General features: G+C 37.5%; 2 protein-coding genes across 3 annotated transcripts in view; both read left to right on the top strand.

The window, feature by feature from the left end:
* The window catches only part of PAIP1 (poly(A) binding protein interacting protein 1), a 25696-nt gene extending 7342 nt beyond the window's left edge, over positions 1–18354 (top strand). For both annotated transcript variants that reach the window (XM_057364745.1, XM_057364744.1), the window contains 9 exons: positions 2851–3039; positions 6463–6575; positions 9663–9774; positions 11362–11487; positions 13631–13737; positions 15076–15193; positions 15328–15382; positions 15996–16089; positions 17716–18354. In XM_057364745.1, coding sequence (XP_057220728.1) covers positions 2851–3039; positions 6463–6575; positions 9663–9774; positions 11362–11487; positions 13631–13737; positions 15076–15193; positions 15328–15382; positions 15996–16089; positions 17716–17809 — 1008 coding nt within the window. In that variant the 3' untranslated portion in view covers positions 17810–18354. The remainder of the gene's footprint in view (positions 1–2850; positions 3040–6462; positions 6576–9662; positions 9775–11361; positions 11488–13630; positions 13738–15075; positions 15194–15327; positions 15383–15995; positions 16090–17715) is intronic.
* Positions 18355–22523: 4169 nt separating this feature from the next.
* Positions 22524–27040, top strand: part of CUNH5orf34 (chromosome unknown C5orf34 homolog) — a 10293-nt gene continuing 5776 nt past the window's right edge. The window contains exons 1-4 of the mRNA XM_057364743.1: positions 22524–22785; positions 23048–23137; positions 25244–25875; positions 26465–26560. Of these exons, the coding sequence (XP_057220726.1) occupies positions 22591–22785; positions 23048–23137; positions 25244–25875; positions 26465–26560 (1013 nt within the window). The 5' untranslated portion in view covers positions 22524–22590. The remainder of the gene's footprint in view (positions 22786–23047; positions 23138–25243; positions 25876–26464; positions 26561–27040) is intronic.

Raw genomic sequence — 27040 nt, 5'->3', positions numbered from 1 at the left:
TGTTGTCTTCATTTCCATCAGAAGACCAAGCATAAGATTGCAAACACCAGTTTAAAGATAGTTGCAYACACAAAACCATCTATGCATTCTGAATGAGATTAAATGGCAAAAACTTTATTATAAACTTGTTAAGTGCATATAATCTGAAGGGAAAAAAAGCTTCCTAAGAAGTCTGAAGAGAAATCAAATCAATAATAAATTATTAGTCACTTAGTTCATAAGTGGAAATATGACTTTACTAGCTATAGAAAAATGATAATCAGTACATGTTCAGAAACTGAGTCAAAGAGCAGATTTGGCTCATGAATCATTTCTATAGACTTTCTGTTTTATCTTTATGTAAATCAGASGAATTTTAGTTCCTATTTAGCCTTCTACTCTTCTGTCTGTAAATTCATGAACTGACTCGTAATAAAAGAGAGGTAGATCTAAAATCTTTTCATCAGTTAATTTTTTTGTTGTGAATAATCCAGTATCCTATCCTATAGCTATAAAGATTAGAGAGAAGAATTGGAGTGCTGGTTTGATGGAGAAGTTATTGAAATTAAGTATTGAATTAATATTGAAGCTGCTCTTGAAAAATAATCAAGACTCATTTACTTGGTTTTCCTTGAGTTGATACAGGGYATGATGCTACTTTTATGTTAAATCTTAAAATCTGACAGTGAGAAATGCAAGTAATTTATGTCTAGAAGCTATCACTCTAAATTTGTCAGATTTTAAAGTATGAAATAGAAATAATTTTATTAAGATTGTATATTTCTAAATTTCTGAAGTCCTCATTTTTCTCTCCCGTTTTTTCAATTCCCTGACATAGTTCCTAAAACCTAGTCTTCTTTTGAATTTGCATATTTAGTGCAGGTAGATGAATATGGCACAGAGTTTAATTCTCTGTGTTTAGCCTCTTAATTACAAACTGGAAATAGGAGAATGCAACAGGGACACCAGTATWCCAAATGGTATTTGGATCCCTTTACAAAACAAGGATGTTCTCCAAGGCTGGATTCTTGCCAAGTGAGTAAGAGGAAGATAYCTTCCTCTCTACTGAATGAGGATCTTGTAACAATCTGATGGGTGACAGAAACAGCAGCTTCTTTTACTAGCTACAGCAATTGCTATGCTCTGCAGCCCAGCTGAGGAGTTAGATAGGTTGTTTGGAGCAATGCTAGTTCAGCTGTATATGATTAAGCTGCAGTAGGTGCACAGTAATGTAATAATTCTGTTACAAACTAGTTTTGACTTTATTGCACACAACTCTTACTGTGCTCTTTGAAATGGCCTCATAAAYGTTGACTTCCTTTAGCAAAGCAGATTATTTAGCAAGTCATATCTAGGCCTGTTAGCCTTTACTTTTTGGGTTTATAAGCTCCAAGCCATTAGAATCAGAAAATCTTAGGTTGGAAAGGACCTTTRAAGTGCCTGTGCRCAAATCCTCAGTTTRGATCAGGTTGTCAAAGTCTTTATTGTAATAATTTGCCTCTATTTTCATAAACCCATATTTTTTTCTTGTTTCTGATGGGCAGCATTAAGTTATTTAGTCTTTAATATTACTAACAAACAAATATTCTACTTAATTAAAGACCATAGGAAATCTTTCTAGTTTTACTTTTTTTTCACTGATGTGTGCCCAACCTCACTAGCTCAAATCATGTAAATAACCTTATGACACATCTCTGAAAAATTTTGGAAAGTCTRCTTTTTTACACACACATTCTTCATAAGTCCTGAAACAATGTGTATCTTTCTCATAGTTTATACCCACCTAAAAATTTTTCACAGATCCGTGTTGCTTCATGGTAAAGGACAGATGGACGTTTTGAAGACAAAGTAATGGTAAACTCCCATTAAGGGAGTAGAAGAGGGAGAGGGAGAATATACTTACAAACCTTCTTGATRTATTTGTGTACACTAAGTAAAGTGCTATATCATTTTAGCTCAGCTTTACAGTAGATTTTCTTTAAACATTTTAAGTAGTAGACAAATTAAGAATTCTGATTTTCTCTGTGTTACTCTTATGTCTTCAATTCTGAATGGACAAAATCAGTATTCTCTTGTTCCATTGGTGGGAGCAAAAATATTGATAAAGTATAATTGGATAAACCCTCCTCTCTTCAGAGAACAAGGGTATTTACTGTCTTGCCTGTTTCTTTACCTCACTACCTGCAAATTAATGCAATTCAGTTTGAATAATTTCATTACATGCCTTGTAATCTCTCATCTTTTGCCAGCTGATGCAAATACACTGACTTTAAAATATCAGTTGTTTTGATTATACTTTTTACATGGGAACGATACTCTGTGTTTATTGTCTTTCTTTAATTACTCCCCCTTCCGCATACTTTTATTACCCCATTTCTGGAGCACTATACACAGTGTTTAAGCCCAAAATATTTTGTTTCAAGTTTTCCATTCTTTTTCCTTCTGCAGTTCAGAAATACACAGTACAGTTAATGTCCACACCAAGAATGGGTGTTGAGCCTCAGTTTTGTAGTTTTACGCCTAACAGATAAACTCACTTTGTTAGTTAATCTTGCACCCAACTTGGGAAACTCTTTGATTTCTTTTTGATCCATCTCTTTATGTATTTTTTTGCAAGACCCTAATGTCTACAAAAGTACATTACCTGATTCTTAAGGTGCTTGGACTAAGGAGGTTTCTGAAGTGCACACTCCAGGAAGTGTTTAGGTCTTTGCTTTGTAAAAAAGTTGTAATGAACTGTGTAATAAAGACCACCACCAAGCAGGCAGAGGCTCARAACTCAGGGCCATATGTTTTTTTTCTGGAGATAGTAAGTGTAACAATTATTCAAGGTTGTTTTTAAGAAGTTGGTATATTCTTTCACTTCTGTAGGATTCTYCCTTAGAAGAGAGATGTGATGGCTATCTGACTCTGGCAGAATATGTGCAAGACTTCCTAAATCACCTCACCGAGCAACCGGGTTGTTTTGAAACTGAAATAGAACACTTTGCTGAAACACTGAATGGTTGGGTTATTGCCGATGAAGCTTTACAAGAACTCGTTGAACTCATCTATCAGCAGGTAGCGTATTCTGTCTTATAAGATAGACATTACACCTGTTACGCAGTGTCCAAGATAGGTGTACCAGTAATATTTGTTACGTGATTGTATCAATGTAGTATTTTAGGTTGGGTTTTTTTTCCCCCTTTTAGACTGAAACATTGGAAGGGGGAAGGATTTTGCTCAATAAATTGAAATGGTAGCTCAGATTTGGGATACCTGAACTGTATACATTTTCCCAGTTTGCTCTGTTTCTTTTGTGGTGTTTCTATATTCTGGGTAACATACTACAGTTGAAATTGCAGTACTTAATTAGAGGAAGTTATATTTTAACTGCTGTATTGATATAGTAAAGATTGAAGAAACTTAAGTAATGTCCAAGTTGTACATTTTTATTCTCTTGAGCAAAAAAAAAATTCTTCATAGTTCTAAGATACTTTTAATTCCTTGGTATTTAAAAACATTACCTTTATTCCTGCTGTACACACCACCTTTTGGAAAGTGCTTCTTTATAACTAGGGTTTTTTTGTTTATTTGAAATATACCTATTTCAGAACAGCATAATTGGAGAAAAGGAAAGCTTATCTACGGGTAACTAGGTCCAGTTCCATTGATGGCCATGGAAATGAGGACAGAGACCTCGAGCTGAACTCTGTACTAATTGGGGGAGCCATTGGAAAGAACAGCTTAATATGTGTTGCTTAGCAAATGAGCTGCTGTTACTGTCTTTTGGGCTCACTGCAGAGAATGAAGCCATGCTTCTGGCTTGCTATTTATTATGTTGCGTGTCTCACCCTTTCATGGGTTTGTTGTTTTCAAGTTCTACCTCAAATGCAGACTTTTATTCAACTGCAGAATATTTTAATGTTGTGTGTGTAGAAGTGGAATGACTGGTTGGTCATTCTGCAGAACTATAGTGTCTCAGGTTTCTCATTATTATACAGAATTAATGCAACTTTAATTGAGACCAGTTTAGTTAGACTTGAAAATCACCTGTGTTGTATTTGAAAGCATCATTTTCCCATCCCATTCCTATTTAAACCCATAGAGGATAGTTGTTACAAAAAGAATATTCCATATAATTTTATTGGAAGAGAAAAAGAGGACTTAATGCTGGTTTTGCCTTTCTGTATTTTAAATACATTGACTTCCATTTAATAAAAGTCTTTAATATTGCCTCTTCATATCTGCCCCCCTTTAAAAACAAGTTCAGTGTTAGGGTTTACTATGCCTTCCACAACTGAGAAGCTCAGTGTTAGTCTGCAATCACATGGAAAATATAACTTAGTGCCAAAAAGCTATGCAAGTATCCAGAAGCATCTTGTTTTAACTTTGTTGTGTGTCAGTCTGGGCTACAGTTGAGAAAAAGGATAGTGTTTAAGCAAAGCCAAACTACGCTTACTGTTCTTCTGTCTTGAGCAGAGGCTCAGGTATTTGTCTCCTGGCTTTTCACAAAACAATTAAAATTGCTGAGATTTATAAGCATCTGCTTCAATGATGTAAACTTGAGCCCACTAAGCAGATTTACAGATGCTAGGTTTGTAAAGGAAAAATACTAAGATGAAGTAAAACGCAGGTCCTGTAGGGTCTTCACCTCTGTGACAAGGGTGTTCATCTCTGTGATACCTGTGTCAGGTATCTTAACCTGCTTATAAGTATTATATATACTTCCCCCTGTTCTTCCAAATCCATTTATGTCTGAACAGAGTAAAGTGCCAGTTCTCTTGCCTTCCAGAAGGTGGACACTTCTAAGTGACTTCCTAGTTTAAGAACCTTCACTGTTAGCAGTGGATTATTCCTGTTAGAGCAGGATACATGTTGGTAGGTCGTCTTCATCCTTAGGTTGTGATTTCTTTGAGTTGGAAGTAAAGTGTCATTACCAGCAATAATAGTTTAGTGAAAATGATTTTTCAGTCTAATGATTGGTTATTAGGAAGATATGCATTGGAAATTTTTTTGTCTCTGTGACCCCCTGTCACAGGTCGTAATTGTAAAATTTAATTATTTTGATGTTTGATGCAACCACAAGTATAAACCAACTAATAAGAAAGATAATGTTTAAAATATGAGGTGAGGTTTGAAGTATTTGTGTAGGTGTTTGTGTGTTAAGAGTTTTTGTTTGCTGAGGGTTTATTGGGTCGGGTTGGGTTTTTTTTTGTTAGGAAAGACTATGAAAAGGGCACCTTTTAAAAAAGGGTACCTTCTCTAGTCAGAGCAACTGACTGAACTTAAGTACCAAAGTCCTAGTTTAAGACTCACAGTTAGGTTGTTCACATGCCTCTCACTAAAAAGTGAATTTTGTCTGTCTTAATTACTTAAACTTGTTGCATCTTCCAAAGATACTTAATTTTTTCCAGCAACTCTATGCATGTAGTCGAGTTTCTATATATTTATATTTAGTGCATGGTTTTTTCTGCCTTTAAGAGGTAGCTAGGTATAATGCATTGGCAAGATGTTTTTTCCAAACATGTTAAAACAGTTCAAACATGCAAACATATCTATAGCACTGATAGATGATCAAGATGCTCAAAGATGATAAAGCCCAAGGAGAAGTCTACTGAGTTCTTAGAATTCTCTTTTTTTTTGGGCAGAGCTACAAAATTCTTCTTGTAACAGAGCATCTTTTCACTAAACTAAGTCTGAGTAATAATCTGAAATTCAGATTGTTAGAGAAGACTTGAAAATGAGTGAACAGTAATAAATTGCCACCACTTAAAATTTTGGATTATCAGATTAAAACAAAAATACTTTTTACACAATGTCATTTCCGGCACCTGTTTTTAGATGATGGGAGTGCAAATGTTCAGCAATAACAAAACTTGTTTTAGAAAAAAATGCATCCACCAAGAGACATTAACTGTAATGATATAGTCTTACTCTCTTACTCAGAAGTTTGCTATTCTGCAGATTCCTGGAACATGTGTGGTAGAAATCTYTATTTGCAATGTTCTTACACACTTTCCTTGGATATTAACCATGGCCAAAAAGTGATTCTGGAATAAAAAGCTCATAGAAAGAGGACAGCTTTTTATGATGTTATTCGAATGTACTACTCACTGCTCCTTGAGAGAGTATGTGTTATTGAAAACGTGTGTTAATATCCATTTTTGTGTATAACCAGTTTGTAAGTGACTTTCAGACACTTTTTGGTTGTAGATCATAATGCAGAGGCAATGTTACATGAAGATACATGTCATAATGATGATTGTTTTCTTAGAGCCACAGAATCACAGGATAATGAACTTTTAAATGCTGAAATGCATACAGCAAAATGTAGATGCAACACAAAAGTGAACATGGCAAATAGTAATTATTAATCATTAATCTTCTGCTCTTCAGTTGTCCAATCTATATTAAACACAGCTTCTAAAAAAACTTTTAAAAATATTTCCTGATAGCCTAATTATTCGTTCTATAAATATTTTTCCATTTTTATTTTGGAAGGCCACATCTGTCCCAAACTTTTCGTACATGGGAGCACGATTGTGTAACTATCTATCTCACCATCTCACTATTAGTCCACAAAGTGGGAACTTTCGACAGTTGTTACTTCAAAGGTCAGTATGGAACTTTAAGCCTGTTACTCTCTTCAGTTACAACTTTGTGGTTTGTGTGTTAAATCTTCTTGTTGCATACAGCAAGATACTATTTTAAATAGTAGTATAGATTGAGGATTATCAAACACAGCTAGGTATTGAACACATAGGTTTTTAAAGATTCTAATATTTTTAAATATAAAAATGGGACTCCATTCAAAGTTCTGGAAGCTCTTTTGAACTGACTGTATTAGACCAATCCCAAAAAATAGTGCAAATTGGAAAGCTAATCTACTTTCAAAGTGTACTAAATGCCCATATATGTACTGTCCTTGTCCTTTGACTCTTGCCAGTACTTACTTCATTGTGGTTTTTTCTTTAGTCCTTTTTTTTTTTTTGCCTAGAATTGCTGTTTAAGGTTTATTCACCGATTGGCTGATTTTGTATCTATGAAATCAATGTGTAAAAACCAGAAGGATAAATTTCTTCARTTCTCAGTTACTGCAGGTTTCTGGGGACCTTAGTTTAGTAATGATTAGACTTTGTAGTTGACAAAAACACAACATTATTTAAATTGTTATGTTTCCTTTTAAATATTACTGCATGACTTTTGAAAGAGTACTGCACATGGGCACTTCAGAATTTTTAWAAATTAGCATCTTGTTTTTTTCTTTAAAGATGTCTGGCATTTTAAGGTTCAGGTTTGCCTCTTATTTTAAAAGTTTATACTTWGTCCAACAGTGTTTGGGAGCAAAAGTATGATAAACTTTCACAGTAATGCATTCCAATGGTCTTTTACCATGAGTGGAATGTCATGGTTTACCCTGGCAGGTAGCTAAACAGCTTGCAGTCCCTCACTCACTTCCCCATCCTCCCAATAAGATAGGCAAGAGAACTGGGAGCAGAAGAATTAAGATTCATGGGTTGATATATTTTATTAGGACAGAAAACCTTGGGAAAATAGTAACAGTGGTAAAAGATTTACATGTAACAAGTGACACATCATGCAATTTGTCACCACCCACAATGCCTGAGCAGCAGCCCCAAGGCAACTTTCTCCCTGGTTTATATGCTGAGCGTGAGGCCACATGGGATGGAATATCCCTGTGGTCAGCTGTCCTGGCTGTGTCTCCCCTCATTTCTTGGGCCATCCCAGTCTCCTCACTGGTGGAATTGGGTGAGACGCAGAAAAGTCCTTGATGTAGTACAAACCATATACTACATGGGCATGCATAAGTTGAAAATACTCATTTTTCTCTTAGGTTTGGTGGTTTTTGTATTGGGTTGTTTTGTTTTTTTTTGCTTTCAAAATAATTACTTACGAATTTTTTATCTATGTGCTACTTGAACATAAAAGGCAATCCCTGTTAATGTTGGATTTTCTGGTTCTAGGTTTAGAAGCAAACCCAATGGGTAACATTAATGTTAGCGACCTGAAGCCATGAATTTAAAGTTGCTTATGCTTTGCTTGCAAAATTTCATTAATAAAATTGGGAGGAGGGAGGGTATGTGCAGATAAACAACCTAAAAGTGTAAGGACAGAGAGGTCATCTTCTGTTTCTCAATGAAGTTTCTACCCGAATTTTTTTTATTTCAGCTCTTTTGATTTTTCAATTTCTCCACTATTTCTCAATCCATTACAAAAATCATTGAGAATACTTAAGAATTTGTCTGCATTTCCTTTCATCTCACGTATTTTTTAACTTTGTTTTTGTAATGTTATGTAAAGCTGTATATTTTTGGCATAGTTGCTGAATACTAGAAATATTACTTCTCTGCCATAGTATGTTAATCCCATGTATTTGTATTTAAATTACAGAATTATAGAATTATTTGGGCTGGAAGGGACCTTAAAGATCATCTAGTTGCAACCCCCTCTGCCATAGGCAGAGAATCTTCTGCTAGATCAGGTTGCTAAAAGCCCTATCCAGCCTAACAGGAATGGAGTATGCACAGCTTCTCTGGGCAACCTGTTTCAGTGCCTCACCACCCTCACAGAAAAAGTTGTTTTCTAATATCTAGTCTAAACCTGTCCTCTGTTAGTTTGAAGCCATACTCCTTTGTCCTATCACTACATGCCCATGTGAGAAGTCCCTCTCCAGCTCTCTTGTGGGCCCCTTTTAGGTGCTGGAATGTTGTAGAAGGTGTTACCAATGCCTTCTCTTCTCCCAGCTGAACAATCCCAGCTTTCTCAGCGTGTGTCTGTGGGAGAATGCTCAGGCTCTATGATCAGCTTAGTGGCCTCCTCTGCTCTCACTCGCCGTGTCTGTGTCCTTTCTGTGCAGGGACCCCAGAGCTGGATGCCATGCTCCAGGTGGGGTTTCTCCAGAGCAGAAGGGCAGACTCCCCTCCTCACCTGCTGCCTACACTGCTCTGGATGCAGCCCAGGACTCAATTGGCTTTCTGGGCTTCAAGCATGCACTGACACACTGACCTTCTCATCACCCAACACCCCAAGTGCTTCTTGGCAGGACTGTTCTCAATCACTTTTCTGCCCAAGCTGTTCCTAATGCTTGGGATTGCCCTGACCTGTGTGCAGGACCTTATACCTGGCCTCGTTGAACTTCATGAGTTTCACAGGGGCACCTTTCAAGTCTGTCAGGGTCCCTCTTGTGTGCCATCCCTTCCCTATAGAGTGTCACTTAACACCACTCAGCTGAATGTTATGAATTGTGTGTCACTGTCACCACAGCAAGAAAAAGAATTTGTCAAGTAAGTGTAAAGGCATCTAAGACAATGTGGTAAGCACCCTGAAGAGGGAGACAWCTCTACTTCATTTCTGTGGACATTGGCTGCTTGTGTTACCATTCCACATCCTGAACCCGTATTCTATTGTAAAAATTGTGCAACTGCATTAATTTCTAGATGCATCASATATCTCAGTGCTTAAAGGTATAATCATGTAATCATATATGCTCTTCTAAAAGGATGCAAATCCACTGTTTGTTTGTGAAGGCCTCTCATTTCCTTCACAGATCATACATCTCAGCAATCAACATGTAGCAAGTGTCATACAGTTCCTACATTCTCAGTTTTCCTTTAAATGAGTGTCATGTTACGTATGTTGGAATGGCTACAGATGATATAATTTTGTTTTAATTTTTACAGGTGTCGGGCAGAATATGAAAACAGAGATGAAGCTACCAAAGGGGATGAAACTACTAGAAAACAATTTCATGCCTTTGTGCTGTTCTTAGCTGAACTTTATCTTAACCTAGAGGTAAGAAGAAAGTTGCATGCCACATGGTACTTCATTAATTTTTTTTGTCATGTGTAGATAAACACTGAAATTAAATATAATTTGAGGTGTTCTTCTAAAGCCAGAGAGCAGTAAAGTAAAAGAATTTTAGAACAGTTTCATTATAATGTGTATGTCCAAGAAACATAAAAACAAAAAATGAAAAAAAATCATTGGAAGAGAAGCATATAAAAATTAAAGTGTAAGAATTTGTGGGAAGAAGCAACCATTATCATCTTTGAAATGAAGCTTTTGGTATTTTCTTTTACTGGCAAAACCCCCAGATGGCTATACTTAACCAACATATTAAATGTTCCAGCCTGGCAGAAGCAGATCAGGATMAATAATCCATGTCATTCAGTATTCAGACATTAATAGGAGGCATGAACAAATGCTTGAGGCAGATGTGAAAATCCTCAAAATGAGAAATTATAAATGCAGACCTTTAAAAATATTTCTTCTAATGGTTGAGTCATTGGCTCACTCATGAAGCATGAAATCTTGTATTTAGATCTGTTTTCTGTATCTGTGTACAAAACGTACAAACATTTCTTTTATATTTATGCCTGTKTGTTCACCAAGTTCACTTCCTGCTGTAGTGTACTTAAAATATACATTTGACTTGATTATTTCAATGGTTTGATTGAAGCAAACACTGTAAAAATGTTCCGCTGGCATGAGGAAAATGCTTCGCTGACTCTTCCATTTCTGGACAGTAMGTGGTCCTTGAAAGCTACTTTTCACTTGCTAGAAGAAAAAAGGAAGATTTCCAAAGACTTTAGAGGAGGGGGAGTTGTCCATTGGTGAAGTATACCATATTCTTTGGGGTATATCATTTAGTTTTAAACTATTTTCTAAATGTATAAAGACTGCCTTCTGGAAGCAAGCTACCACAGCTGCAGAGAATATGTAATATAGTATGGAAAAGAGCATGGGGTTCTGGGAATTTGGTATTTTGTGGACCATTTGCCAGGCATTTGGTAGCTTTTCTTAGCAATTTGTTAGCAGAGAAACAAAATACTAGACATACACTGTTATGTCAGAATTGTCAGGATATTACTCAAAGTAAGTTTTCCAATGACACGGAGCTGTGTGGTACAGTCAGCGTACTGGAGGGAAGGAATATACCCCAGAKGAACCAAGAGAGGTCTGAGAGGTGGGACCATGCAAACAAGGCCAAGTGCAAGGTACTGGCACATACATCTGGGCCAGGCACAAACACACACTGGGTGGAGAATTTATTGTGAGCAGCCCTGCTGAGAAGGACTTGGTTTGTGTTGGTGGATGAGGACCTCAAAATGACCTGCACCAAAAGAGGTATGGCCAGCAGGTTGAGTTAGGTGAGGATCTAGATGATGTTTAAGGTCCCTTGCAACCCAAACCATTCTATGGCTCTATGAAAGTCTGTGTTCTAAAATGGTTACAGCATTCGGCATGTTCTTTCCACTGTGGAGGTCAACCATGTTGATCACAAAACCAATCATGCAGCATTCAAGAGAAAAAATGTGCCTAAATTAATTTCTAAAACTTAAGTCTTTTAAATGGTGGGGGTTTATATATGTTTTGCAGATTAAAGGAACAAAGGGACAGGTTACACGGGCAGAAATTCTTCAAGAAGGCCTTCGGGAATTACTAAATGCACTCTTCTCTAATCCTGTGGACAGTAATTTGATATGTGCTGTGAAACTGCTGAAGGTAAGACAGTCACTTTAAAAGAAAAAAAATGAGTTTTCTAAACTTCCTAGCTCTGGGAATAGCAAAAGACRAAGTATTTATAGGGTTTTATGCATTACATCATTAGCAGAGCGAACTGCTTTTTTTATTTTCCTTAGTACCATTAGGAAATTGAGCCAGTAAAAAAAGTAACAAGATGCTCTAAAAATAAATTCGAGGTCATTTTTATACAAATTAGCAATAGAACTGCAGCCAACGTGCAAAGCAGTAAATACATCCTCAAGCTCTCATTTTACTTCTTCTGGTATGARAGAAAACAGTAACCAACCTGAAAATGAATTGTGAGATTTTAGGTGTGTTCTGAAGGACACRTGACCATTAGAGTCCATCACTTTTTGTGGCAAAATCTTCTTCATATCAGTTATTTCATTCTGTATTTACTGTGTCCTTACTATTGTAGAAATATGTAGCTTTCTTTTTCAGGTTGAAAATAAACCTTTTTGCTCATAACCCATACCTTTTCTTATTAAATTGTTAGCCTCAATGCAGGGAGAAATTCTTATCTTCATTAACCATTATGCCTATAGTTGGGAAAATAGTTTAAATTAGGAATGAAGGTTAGGTGCTAAACAGTATTTTTCTGAAGATTTTTGGTTGGCTTGTTTGATTTTGCTCATTCTTTATCCTTCCTCGAACTCCACTGCTTCTTAGACTCTTCTGTCTTGAATTTCAATTCTGACAGCTTCTTTTGATRCGATAAATAGAGAAGAGAGATTTTTGCAGTTTATAACCCTCATTTGAAGTTTGGATTTTTAAGGAGGTTGCTTCAYAGTGAGCATGAGATTGTGTGCTCAATGAGCACATTCAGTCCTGTGGTCAGTCCTTCTGTTGGCAGAGCTTCCCTGAGGCAAGGCCTCCTGAAGAATCTTTTTAAGCAGCAGTACACAAATCAGGAAGCTTTACAGTTGTTTTTCAGTTCTTCTCCAGTGAAGCTGGAGATCTCACTRTTCCTGTGGATATATGTGGGATATTTATTTAGCTTCACAGCATCCTGAAGAAAACCAATAATCTAAATTATTTTATGACACATTGTTGTATCTAAAAGATGCTACAGARCAAAGAGATTCTTTGTTTTTAATGCAAGTGTTTTCTGATGTCTTACAGTATCTACAAATGTTGAATATATATGTGACTAAACTGGGCTACCTCATGAAACCTTGGTTTCACTACTGAAGCAATAAATGTCTCATTTTATCTTTTGCCTTTAATACAGTGATAGATACAGGGTTTTACCTGTGTGCAATAGTTTTTTTAATTAATATTTTTGATGTTATTACCTAATTATCTAGGGCTCAGGTAGGACCACTGTAAAATATTGTGAATACCAAGCAAATGCTGACCAATATACTTGATTTTATTTTGGGATTTTATCCCTTTGTATCATCAGATGCCATTCAAGTGTTTTTGATCATGTAATATTTATGCTGAGGAGAATGCTATTAGTGGCAAACTAATTTTTTTCTGATTTAACTCCTCCTGTGCAATTATTGGGCAATGAAGTACCTATTCTTGTAGCAAAAGGCTTTCATCCATAGCTATTCTAGACTGACTGCTGCTGAAAATTTCTTGGTAGAAGGTTTAACCTCTCAGACTTTTGTGTATTAACGTTCAGGTTGGCTTGTTCAGATAATTGAGGTCGCCTTTATATATATTCAGATTAAATTCTCTGGCATGTGTGATGATAGCCAAGTTGACTGAGGTGTTTCAAAAGCCTAATAAACTATTTGCTGCTGTCATGCAAACTGGTGGAATCAGCTGCAAAAATAAGATTTAAAGGAAGTAATGGATGCTAGTATGTATTTAAATCAAATAAGATCTGACCAGTGTCACAGTAGAATTGTGTCAAAATAATATTTCAAGACTGAAAGAAGTGGCTGTGAACTTCTAAGTAACATAAACATTGAACACAGAGCTCCTATACTGTGTGTAGTTTAAAATAAACTGTTTATGAAGTCTATTAATCTGTGTAGCAGAGATGTAGGCAGCTGGGAGCTTCAGCCATCAGGTAGTCCAAGTGTCATGAATTGTTACAGAATCTCTTGAGTTGACAGCTTATTAAGGATTTCAAATTTTCTTTTAAAAAATATTAATCCCTTGCTTTTAGTTGACAGGCTCAGTTTTAGAAGATGCCTGGAAAGAAAAAGGAAAGAATGATATGGAGGAAATTATTCAGAGAATTGAAAATGTTGTATTGGATGCAAACTGTAGCAGGTGAGAAGATAAATTTATGTGCAGTGTTTTGTTTATAGGAAAAAGAACACCTTTAAAAACCTTCAACAATAATGAACAGATCCAAAAAATTATCTTAAAACTCATGTGTATGAAAAGTAATGTGATGTATGGGTCATTTTCTCTGTGAAAAAAAGAAAAGGTGTTTCTCAGTTGAAGGGTAATGTGGATTTTTTGGCAGTTGGGTTAGTTTCGTTTTGGGGTGGGTTTTTGATATTTTAGTTTTTAATAGAGATTCAAGTCCTTCTCACATTTTGTTTAACCTATTAGGTATTAAAATCTTTGATAAGTGCTTTAGGCTGTTTAAGCAAGTGTACACAAAGAGACAATAGGGGCAATATCTCATAGTTTATACTTTTAATTTTGAATTGAACAGGGTTAAATACCTACAAACAGTACTAAATACATAGCAGTATTAAATTCATACAAATTACTATAAATGTAAAGGCAAAACAAAATACACTTTGTGGTTTTGTTTTTGTTTGGGTGTCTTTTTCTGGAGAGCACACCCTTTGGCAACGTCTTAGCTTCAATCTGGAAAAAAATGAGTGGTTGACTAATGTGTTAGTAATGTATTAGTGGTTGACTAATCACTTGTGTGCATGAGGTTATCTGATTCTGCTGTGCTTCATCCTCAGCCTCTTGCAAACTTAGTAAAAGCCTGCAGAGGGTTCAGACACTGATCTCTTGCCATATGGAGGGAGGCCAAGAGTAGCTCATAGCATCTGTGGGTTGTAATTGAGCTGCCCCCAAGGAGGATGAGGAAATCTTTGCTTCAGGAGCCAAAATTGATGGCACTAGCTGAGGCTTCAAAGATAGAGAACAACAAATTTATTTCAACTGGGAAAACTGAAAGTTTTATTTATTTTATGTATTCTTTAATTAGACTCTTCTCCATAGATCTGCTTAAATGAAGAAAGCAATTTCTCTTATTTTAGGGACTAAATGGGTGTTGGTATCTCAAATACTGGGGACRTTACTTCTTACAGTTGACTACAACATTTCAATGTGATGAAGAGGACTAAAGTTAGGAACACAGAATAAATAATTAAACCAAAATTTGGAAGCTCATCTCATATGAACTCCTTACTTAACACCAGAGGAAGTGAAGAGGGTGAATATTCCATAACTAACACCTAAAGCATCTTGACTAGCAGTTGCAAAATTGAATTCAAAATTATCTGTGCACTGGACCAAATTTTGTCCTTCTTAAACTTTTTTTTTTACAGATTTAACTATCTTGTATTTGCACAATAAGAGAAGCTCAGTTTCTTGCTTGGCACAAAACTTTCTAACAATTGTAGTGCTTCTCTATTTCAGAGATGTGAAACACATGCTTCTGAAACTAGTAGAACTGCGATCTAGTAACTGGGGTCGAGTTCATGGAACAACTCCACATACAGAAGCTACCCCTGAAAATGACCCAAACTATTTTATGGTAAGAAAATATGCACATTTCAGTTTCTTACTTTTATGTGAATTTAGTTTGATTCATAGACAATTGCATTTCTCAGAACTACAAACATCTGTCTCTCTGGATACATATAACTTTCTGTATGACTTTATTCTTAGAATGAGCCAACGTTTTACACTCCTGATGGCATTCCTTTCACTGCAGCAGATCCAGGTATGGCACAAGTTTAATTTACRTGGCTTCTCGATGTTCTTTAAAAAGTTGTTATTAAGTTTACAGCCGGTTCAAGAACATAAAATATTGGTCTTCAGCTTCTAAAACTTAAGCAATTTAAACAACAAAATTCTGCCTGAATTCCTGGTTTTATGGAGCATATATTTATTCTGTGTTAAAAGAAAGTAGATGTTTGAAATGGAGAATGTGTATTTGAGTTCATATAGGTGAGAAGAATTTGTTCAGTAGTCCTCCACACTTGTTCTTTCCATAAAGCCAAAACTATTAAAGTTTTCTTTTCTTTGTCCATTGTTAGTATCAAAATCAAATCAAAGTCTTTGGTTTCTTTATCTGTGATCTGAGCACAACGTGGCATTAACACCATTTGAGGTGAAGACATCTGTCACTATCTTTACAGTTCTGTGGCAAGTTAGGCATCATTCCTAGAGATCCATTCATGTTCTGAGAAAACATCATAGATGGAGTTTTTTTTGTTAATATATTTTCTTCCACTTATGGTTTCATTAACAGGMCAATTTTCAAACTTTATAGATTTCTGTTAATTTAGAGGACTAGTTTTACATGTTACTCAGTCTCATTTTTACTTTGCCAGATTATCAAGAAAAATACCAAGAGCTGCTTGAAAGAGAGGATTTGTTTCCATATTATGAAGAAAATGGAGCAGATCTGTCAGGACCTGGAGAACTGTATGTTTGCTGTTTTATGATGTATTTTTTTAATAATAGTTATTTTTACTATGATGCTATTATAGGACACACATAAGATTCCAATTTGACATAAAGTGGAACTAAATAATGTTCTAGAGTGGGTGTGTTTGGGTATAAATTGGTTTTTAATCATACAAGTTTGAAACCAATTTCATATTTATCCTATTGAGTATGGTAATTACATTTCGGATGTTTATATACATGTACAAACTTCTCCATTAAAAAAAAATCTGCATTTAAAAATGAAGCACCAAGCCTTCAAGTGCTTGAGGTGAGGCAACCTAAATTTGCTTGCTGATGTGATTAAACATCCCAGTGAGAGATGATTAGCAAATTTCCAGTGTCTTTCAAGGGAAGGAAGTATAAACTTTCTCCCCTCAGCCTAYGTTATATTCCTATCAATTAGAGGGCTATTCAGTATTCCTGTAGAGCGAGAAAAGCAATCTAATGGCAAAAGAGAAAACAGTAGGTGAGAATGTAGTCTGACTTTTTTGCACTGATTTATAAGAAAGAAACGTGTAAAATAAGTAAAAGAAACATAAGTAGAATTTATTTAAGTAAAAGAAATTGCTCTGAGTTTTATAYTCACAAATGGGCACTTTCAGATCATGATTTGACACACAAGAAYATTTTTGTGGGTTTTTTTATGTGTGATAAGAGTGAAGGACTGGAGCAATACTTTTATTAGTAAATTAGAAAACTTTCAGATTGTTCCTGGTTGAGGGAAATGTCAAAAACTTTGCAAGATATATTAGAGATATCATTAGAAATCAACAAGCTAATACCGAAGGGGGAAAAAAAAAGACCCACGTGAACCTCTGCTTGGAAGAAAAAGTGAAAATTGAAGACAGACAGCAGTTAGAAAACAGCAAATCCAAAGAGTGAATACTGTGAGTCAACCTTCAAGCAAGGTGACTGTAACCTTCTTTGTTGAAGGCTTAAGAAAAGCTTAGGCAAATGTCTGCTGATTCTCTGTCAGTATTTCTCATTACTGACATCAGGGAGGAGGGTTCTGTCTTCTGAAGGCGACAGTTTTACAAGAAAGACAGAACAGATAAATGAGATAAATATGTACACTACTTACTCAATGCACAACACTTTGAAGCAAAAAAACTTTTCTTACACATTTTCTATGGCCTTCTTTTAAATAACAAACAGGAATGCAGGGTTTCTATATGAATGTGTTTTGTCTTTGAACTAGAACGTTGACCAGTCAAAAATTACACTAATATGTTGGTAATTATGGGKTTTTGTGAATAGATCAGTACAGATGCATTATTAAATTTTGTGAGGCTTGGATTGCATGATTGCCATTTTTTTTGGAAACTATTTCTGTCTTTTAAACTGAGCAGCATAAGATGATCTAAAAAGGTGGCCAACGCTCTGGGTATTTTTACATATATGTGCTGCTTTGAGGTTCCTCTTCATTTATTTTCCTAGTACCCACTACTGTTTCCTTTTCATTCCCTTTAAGAAAATGTCATAAATAACTGTCATTTATAAAGCTTTGTTTTATTCTTGACATCTACACAAATGGTTCTAAAATTCTATTGGCTCTGAAAATCATGTAAACTTAACACCTTYGGTGATTTTTTTTTTCCTCAGGTATTTTGATGAGATTGACGATGAGATGGATCCAGAAATTGAAGAAGCATATGAAAAATTCTGTCTAGAATCAGAACATAATAGAAAACAGTGAGATGTTACATATTAATGTTAGTTTATTTAACCACTTTAGGTATGTTTAGAGTGCAGGGGGACACAAAACATTTGTACCAAAATGAGGAACTTGAGTTTCTCCAAGTACTAAAGTTACACATTTTCCATTTTGTTTAACAGAATCTGCCAAAAATTGTAAACTTATGCCCTGTAACTTAAAATGTTGTGTATATATCATAGTTTATTTTATGAAAAATGTTTTTTGAACAATGTTTTGGCTGCAATAAAAATTATTTAAAAGTTATAATTGAAATTAAAATTTAGTGGGGATCTGTCCCATAAAACTTCCCTTGAGGRAGAAAGGGAAAGAATAATGATCTGAATTTGCTTGCTTGTTTGCTTTAGTATATATTGGGATTCACTCATCCTATTTACCATATACAATATATCTTGCATTTACTTCCTCCGCTTTCCCCCCCAAGAAGAGTATGATCCAAATAAGAAAGAATTTTTTTTTCTGTAGTTCACAATCATGAGAAGTGGCTTGTGAAAGTTTTGTGTATTCGGTTTTTGTTTCGTTCATTTCTTTTTCTTCTTTCAAAACATACATGGGTGAGGTCTGGACTTTATTTTTTTTCCTGGAATAAATATGTTACATGTTGATATATGTGAAAAAGCAAGCAGTATTTTGGAAGTGAGTTGCTTTCAAGATCCTTGGTTCAGATAAGCTTATTTTCAAATCTACAAGAAAAAACTGCTCTGTAATTTGTTGTGTTCTTCAAGGCAATAGTAATACAGTTGTGTTCTAAACCATGCTTCTCAAGAGTATGTGCAGTGCTTTTTTTTTATTTTGGTTTTTTTTCTCAGTAATGTATCTAACATGTCTAACCTTCCACAGCCCTTGCAACCTTCTTCTATTCTTCTAATTTGATGTAGTTTGATTTAATTTTGTAGTTGGAGTAAATTCATAAATTTCATAAATGTTAACATTATGAAGCCAACTGCTCTTTTTTTGACTCCATATAATCATGTCAGTTTTCCTAGGATACCCCATYGTTGTTGTTGTTGCCAAACTCAGTTGAAACTGTTTCCTGTTACCTGTTGCTGGTTAGACTTGAGTAGAAATCCTTACCAAAAACAAACGCAAGTACTTCCCAACAGTTAGCTACTATAAAGAACACGCATTGTAAAYATGCATGTAAATAATTCAGATAATATTTCACTGTTATTTGTTCGGTTAAATAAGTTGTGCATCTGCTAATACAGTGAGCAGTGACTGTTTTCTGGATGTTTATTTAACATACTTATTTAGGTTGGAGTTTTGGAAAATAAAATTTAACTAGCTTTATTTTCTTTGGTACAATATCACTACCTTGTCTTCTTGCTTTAAAACCAAAACGATTTTTTCACCTTCTTTTATCTCTCCTTCACTGAGCACTCCTTTCTCTTCTTCAAAGTACACAGTTGCAGACAGTATTATCTTTTAATACTTGCTGGAAAAATAAAATATATCAAAATATAGTATGTTCATAAAGACTGTATTAGTGTTTCAAAGTCTTTAGACTAAAATCCAGAAACTAGAAATTTAAAAATTAGATGATTTTCAAATACATATTCTCTGACTTGAGCATAATTTTCATACAAAACTTAATCTAAATACAGGTCAGAATTTTTGCTGACTTTACAAGCAGATGTCTTGTGGAAAACATTTATTCAAAACCTAAAGTCCCAAGGAACAARCATTCATACATGCTTTACAGTAAAGGTGCAGTGACTCCAAGAGACTTTGCTTTACATATATTAGTTTTGCATGATGTGTGGCGAGTCTTCTTTTTCTGTAAGATAGCTGTCAGCTCCAGATGTTCCATCAGCTTGTGGAAACAGAGTAAGAAATCATAGATAAGAAATCATTGCGTAAAAAAAAGGAACTAGGAATTGTGTATATATAAAGCCCCTCAGGTCAAGTTTGCAACACAGGTTTTTTCTTCCACTGAAAATATTGRAAAATCATAAAGTGAGACTTCTGTTGCGAGTGGTGGAGAAGTTTATAGTCTGTACCTATGAACTTCGTTAAGTGCTTCCAGTCTTCCCTGCAGTATGGAAAAATTGTTTTTAACTCTGTCCTGCTGCATAATCTTTTCATTAAACACTTAAGTCTCTCCTGCTTGTCTTAAATCTCACTCAACTTCAATGCAAACTAGTGAAAATGAGAGACCAAAAGAAGCAGCAGGTTTCTCACTGGCAGAATCCCTTTGTCTGCTGCTTTTCTGCCGACTAGTACACACCCATTGTTTTGTGTATGATGGAGATGAATCATGAGAGGTTTAAAGGTTATTTCACCTGAATTTTCTCATTTACGAATTTCAAATGCACTGTGTAAAACTGCTTCTCATCTACAGGTTTCCAAGCAATGCCTTGCAAATATACAACCTTTTTAAAACATGCCTTTTCTTAATGATGTAGTGGTGAATCAGTGAAGACACAGAAGCATGAGACCCAAGCTTTGCAGATCAGTAAAAGTGTGTGCACTATTTCCCACTCTTGAAAAAATTAATTATGACTTAACAAAAGTCATAGTATTTTTGAAAAATCACACTTGGTTTAAACTAATTTTAAAATGGGCTGCAAGAGTTTCTGCTTTGCATGTTCTTCACTATTGAGTGATTTTCATATTCAGAAATGAAATAAGCTTATTCTTAGAAGTTGCCTTCCAAATCTGCAAGGAAGTTCTTGCTACTGGCTTTTTTCCTTTTTGTTTTTTTTTTTTTTTTTGGAAAACATAAGGTCTCTGGCTTTTAACTGTTAGGTTTTAGAATCATTGTAGTATTATGGCGACAAACAAGACTGGCCCAGTTACATCAGGTATCACAAGTTGCACATAGTTGGGAATTTTTTTTTCAATAGACTAATCCATTGTGGCACTGACTGTTGGTGACACTCAGTCTGGTGTGTAATAGTAATMTTATTTCTCTCTGGGCCAGTACTTCCTTATCATGTTCTGTTTTCCTTCCTACTGCACAGAACTCATTCATGTCTGTGAATCATTACTGATACAGGAACAGGAAATTACATTCCAGCCAGAAGTCAGGGAAGATACTACACTGTTTGTACCCTGAATTGCTGATTTGCCATCTTTACTTCAGGCCTGTGTGACCTAATTCCACAGTTCCTATGCTGAGGGTTCCAACAATAGCAGTGAAACTGCCAGTAAAGTACAATGCATCATCCATAAATAATAAAAGTTAATATTCATAACTCATTCATAATCCCAATATATACTTTGAAACTTGCTTCAAGCAAGTGCTGTGCAGAATACTGCTTATTAAAAAGGAGTATTGCAAATAGAACCAGGTTATTTTGATGCATGGCTGTGTAGCAGCCACTTGACTGGATGTGGATCTAGTCTCTGCTGAGACAACAGCTGTCAAGAATGGAAAGTTGTACTGAATGATGGCACTTAGTCCATGATGGCACTTAGTCCATGATGGCACTGATCTGAGAAATCTGTACTTCCCTAAGCAGGTAAAGGACCATTGTTACAGCTAAGAGAGACCATATGATCTCGTGTGGATGGATCTTCAGCTGCATTTGCTAAGTACTTGGAGTGGGGGTTGATAATAATTGTCACTTAGCTGTGCATTGTCAATCCTCTTAAAAGAGCTTTGATTCAACTGTAAGTATTGGCGGGGGAGGGAGCGGTGGAGGATGTATATAATCTTCAAAAAAAGGCAACTGGGCCTAATTTTAAARTTATCCTTTGAGATCTTGGTCTTTCTGTCCAGTCAGGGCGGGTTTCTACTATGTGTTGGATCATCCCTCCCTGTGAATGCGTGAATGAAAAGGAGCCGTCACTAGAGAATTATGTATCTGTAGTCTGTGGGCTACGTTGTAGGTGAGCAGTCTGCCTTCTGGTTTTCCAGTGGTGCTGCTGTGGGCAGATGAGGAGTAAATGCCCAGGTACGGAGCCGTGGATTTGCTGGACATGGATGCAGGCGAAGCAGTTCTGTGGGGCGCCCTGCTCTGCACCGTGGCACCTTGGTGAACGAGGCGTGTCTTGGAGAAGTAAATGGCGGGAGGAGGTGTTCAGGCTTTCGTACTGCTAACTTTCATTTCTGGAGCGGCAAAAAATTACACCCCCGCTTCCAGCAAATAAAAACTTAAAAAAAAAAAAAAAGTACAAAGACACCATGTGCCCTTCCCTCAAGCTTATTTTACGCATTTGTGTATCAAATACGCCTCCCTTCTTTGAGCGAGCAGGAAGGCGTGGCTTCCTCACTGACGTGTTGATATCGGGAGGAGCTGGGGCGGAGCTCTGCGGGGTTCGGGCGGACCTCGGGCGGAGCTCGGCAGCGGTTCGGGCGGAGCTCTGCGGGATCCGGGCGGAGCTCGGCGAGGTCCGGGCGGAGCTCGGCAGCGGTTCGGGCGGAGCTCTGCGGGATCCGGGCGGAGCTCGGCAGCGGTTCGGGCGGAGCTCGGCAGGGTTCGGGCGGAGCTCGGCAGGGTTCGGGCGGAGCTCTGCGGGATCCGGGCGGAGCTCTGCGAGGTCAGGGCGGAGCTCGGCAGTAGTTTGGGCGGAGCTCGGCAGGGTTCGGGCGGAGCTCGGCAGGGTTCGGGCGGAGCTCGGCGAGGTCCGGACGGAGCTCGGCAGCGGTTCGGGCGGAGCTCGGCGAGGTCCGGACGGAGCTCGGCAGCGGTTCGGGCGGAGCTCGGCAGCCATTCAGGTGCTCGCTCCGCCCCACGCTTCCCATCGAGCGGCGGCGCGGTCACTTCAACCGCCTCGACACGAGCACCGCCCGCGGTTCTGGCTCAGCCTCCGTTGCGATGGAGGAGGAAAGGCTGATGGTGCTATTCGGGGACGACTCGGTGGAGGTGCACTACGCGGGGGGGTCCCGCTTGCTGCTGTCTCCTTGTGGCTCCGAGTATCTATACGAAGCGGCGCTCCCCGCGGCCGCCCACCCGCTCCAGCCGGCGGAGACCACCCGCCAGCGGGTCGCCTTCGTCGTCAGTGGCTACCGGGTATGGGGCGGGCAGAGCCTTTGCGGGCGGGAGCGCGTCCCTTGTCCCTGCGCTGCCGCGGGAGCGTCCCTTGGGCTGTGCCAGGGAATGGGGCGGCCCGGGGGATCACGGCACACACCGCAGTTCTTGTTTCTTTCTGAAAAAAAATATTAGGGGGTTTCAGGGCTCATTTCCACAAAAGATCAGTATGAAATTAGCTTACAGTTTCACCACTGCATGTAAAAACTCGTAACAGGGTTTGTTTTTTTCTGCACTTCAACAGGAACAACTTCAACGGGCTCTAGATTTCCGGAACGCGTTTTCTCCTCGCCCGTACTTGCCTTCACGTATTATACCTCCAGAAAGAAAAAAGGTGGGAGTTACACGTGTTATGCTTTTGTGAAACAAACTTTTCTAGCGGGTTTAATGTGATTTCACATGCTCATGTGTGAGTACASGCCGTGGAGGTCTGTCGGGTGCAGTTTGGCTCACTGAGCTGTCACCTTTCTTGAATTACTGCCATTTTAAATTACAGTTTTAACTGTTACATAGCTCTCTATTTATGCATTTACTTTGTAACCAAACACTGAAATTAATTGACTATTGGTAAGACTAAGACCTAGGATTTTGTACTTTGTTACATTTTGATAGTAGAAACGTTTCAGCGAGTGAAACGGACGGTGTTTTCCGTGAGACTCCCCATTTTCCGTCACATCTCCCCACTAAAGTACCCGTGTGAAAATGCCACTGGGATCTGTGAGAGGAATGGGGCCAAGTGTCTCTGTGGGCATGACTGCTCCCAGTCAGACTGAACATCCATCCAGAGACCAATTTACCATTTATAGAAGCTTTGTTCCACATCACCATCCTCTGGGTGTTCCCACCRAATATGAATGTCTGCACAGCATGGTCAGAATCAATCAATCAACTGATTGACCAGGCAAGTTTTTAAGCTTTTAGACTGGTCCTTCATTAGTAACACACTTCATGCTGATGTTTAGCTGTCTAAAGCAGTCACTCAGTATCACTATATACTTAATGAAAGATGTCAGTCCATTAGGCCTCACCAGKTATGCATTCACTGCAAAGTACAGCAGCAGAGAGCTGATGCTCTGTTCATAGCACTAATGAGTAACTTTCACCTTGTCTCAGCCCAGGAGAGGCTGGCTGGGTTTCTAGACTGTTTTTAACTTGCAGCATCCCTTGTGATTTCTTGCTTCAAGATGCTGAAGGATACTTTCCTAGGCCACAGCAAGCACCTTACTATGTTAGATGACTTCTCTCCCACTCCTCTTTTTTTTTTGTTTTTTTTTTTAGTTTTTTCCCCTCGGATTGAGAAAAACTCCTACTTTTCTTAAAGCCAAAATAGTCCCTTTATAACTCTTGAGATTGTCCTTCTCCAATTGTCACTTTATTGTTTGATGGCCTGTTATCAACCAGTGCCCATATTTTCAAGGCCTTTGCTGTTTTCCCCACTTCAGCAGTCCACCATAATAAAGTAACAGTTATTAAGCTTCATTTCTCAGAACAAGTTATTAACAATTGACAGGYCACTCTGGGGCCTTGCACAGTTAATCTGAGGCCTGAGGCCTGTTACCACTACCAGTGATGRTATTTTTGTGAGGCCCAGGGCACAAAAACATATGGACTGCATTCCTTGCCTTATGCCTGAGCCCAGAACAACCTGTTCCTGGTATACTTAGGCTCTCCTTCGGCCACTCCAGCCATCCTCATCTCTGGACAGCTCTGTGAGGAGGATCGTGGCAGTGGTRTGGCCTGTTCAGAACTGCAACTAGTATTCAAAGTGCAGGTTAACTGTGAATATATATTCAGTGGTATCACTGTATGTTCAGTTTGTTCTTGTCCCTTTCCTAGAATTTTCAAACAATTAAAACACTGATTAAACTGCTGATGAGCAGTGAGTGTGTTTTTAAGGGACTTGGTTGATGGCATCTCAGCTCAGTGCCCATCCTCTTGTATAGAAAATTAGGATTGCCTTTCCCCATTTAGATCACCTTTTGTTTATCTCAACTGAATTTTATCTGCAGCCTTGTTGTCTGACATTGATTTTTTTTAGTGTCCCTTTGCTGTTCTTTATCAAATTCACTGATAATTGGTATGAACAAAATAGTTCAGCCATTGTCTCCTGTTTCTTAGGAAGCAGTTGGAAACACAAGTATGTCCAGTCTCTGGACAGTTGTGCCTGGTCAGTTGCCCATGTACCTTACTAATTTATGACTGAATAGTAATTAAAATGTTATTGTGAGATAGAACTCTGTTATTAGTACAGGAGGCAGCAGATATGAAGATTAAAAGTTTTGCTTCCTCTGAGTTTATACACAGAGATAAATACAGAGCAATGCCATACATGACCTTGCAGAAGGACTGAATTAATTTAAATGTAAATCCTTCACTGAAATATCTGGAAGGCAGATAATTTTTATCTTGTTGCACATTTCAATCCTTTTTCTCCTATTAGATTCTTCCCAGGGATATCTTAGAAATTAAATGGCCTGACCCTGTGACAGCAGATCTGACAAGATGTTTAGACAATGGCAGTGTGAAGATCTCATCTGTAGATGGCTATGCTCACCTTTACTTGTCAGAATTGCAGCAAGAATTTACAGTGGAGTTCTTATGCAGAGTGAGCCAGTCATCTGCAGCATCTTCATGCTCCTCTGAAAAGAAAAGCAGCCATCAAACTGGTGGAAAACCAAGTGAAAATTCTGCTGCAGAAATGTCATCAAAACAAGCAAGAATAGAGAATAAGAATAAACCWTGTGCTGAAGGTCAATACAGGAAGCAAACTAAACCAAAGGACCAAGGAGATGGAGATGGAGTCCCTTTGCTTTACACAAATTCTTCATCCGAATACACATGGGTTACACAGCATTGGACTGTTTCCTGCTGCCCTGAAGAATGGAAATACCCTTTGTCCTTGGCACTAAAGCACTGTAACTTACAGACTGTGAAGAATGTAATGAAGACGTRTGAGAAAAATTGCCACACAGCCGTCAAAGGTGATGTTTTAGCAGAACCTGAAACACATGAAACAGTTTCTCATTTGCCTACAGCTTTGCCACTCAGTTGCAGAGCCCCACATTTACACAGGTAATTTGTTTACTTTGTTGTTGTTAGSAACGCTTTACAATTCTCCAATTTGAAACTCAATTTCTAGTAGAATGTATTCTAGCTATTAAAAAAAAAAGTTTGAAATTACTATCAGCTGGGGGTTTTTTTAGCAACTTCTTGAAACATGACGTTTGTAAAACCATCTATCTGTAACATATTGTAATGAAGCTATAGGAAGCTTTAGTGATTAGATCAGAGAAAAAAAATGTTTTCTGACCTGTATAAATATGTTAATGAAAAAGCATATACTGAAAAAGACAACACTGGTTTGAGTTGGGATGCTTTTTTCTCTTCATTTTTGAAAAGATACTGAGGTGGGTCAGTGGCATATGTTGTCTGTCAGCATCACTAAAAATAATTTAAAAACATTTGCAGGATTGAGATGTTTGATTTGGTAACTAATGTGGGTAATTAAGGAATCAGAGGACTCTGAAAATATACATCCCCTTTTCCTTTGAAAAGGTGTGCATGCATCTGTTGTAGKTACAGAAATGATGACCAGCACACACACACGCAAGAGAACAACCAACATATGGACTTAGTGCGGCTCTTATTGCATTTTATGCAGGTGGACATTCTGTGACTTCTTTCAGAATGAAGATACAGAGAAGTATTCATTCCCTCAGCTAATTCAAGTTGTCTGGTGGCAGGGTGTTTTCTACAGGTATGTTGGAGGTCATTTGTGTTAGCTAGAAGACTTTAATTGTATGGGAATTAAACTTTAAAATGAAATGTCTTATTTTGCCCCTTTCTCACTCTTTGAGAAATGGAACACAATCTTCATGTTAGAGTCTCTTTGTTTCTGCTGTTTGTTCATTGGGCTTCACCTTTTCTACCTGAGTGTGTTATCAGGTCTGAATCTGAAATAATTTTCAAGAGATATGATTATCTGATTGCTTAATGATTTACTAGACAGCTGGAGTTCCCACAGATTTCACTAACAATCCTGGTGCTTGGTTTCTTTGCATATTACTTTTCTCCTTTTGGTGCTGAAGATTTCATAGTTTAGAAATGTGTGTCTTAGTGACTTAGATAATTCACATGTTTCAGGCAGTTCAGTTGTGGATTTTCCTGGCAAGTCACCTTGTCCATATAGCTAACAAAAAACGAACCAAACACCAAAAAATCAACCCAACAAAAAAAA

Source organism: Malurus melanocephalus, unplaced genomic scaffold, assembly GCF_030028575.1.
Source record: "Malurus melanocephalus ecotype Western Australia unplaced genomic scaffold, MMel_1.1 scaffold_41, whole genome shotgun sequence".
Classification (NCBI taxonomy): domain Eukaryota; kingdom Metazoa; phylum Chordata; class Aves; order Passeriformes; family Maluridae; genus Malurus; species Malurus melanocephalus.
Note: the sequence above shows the minus strand (reverse complement) of the source record. Positions and strands in the feature narration are given on the sequence as shown.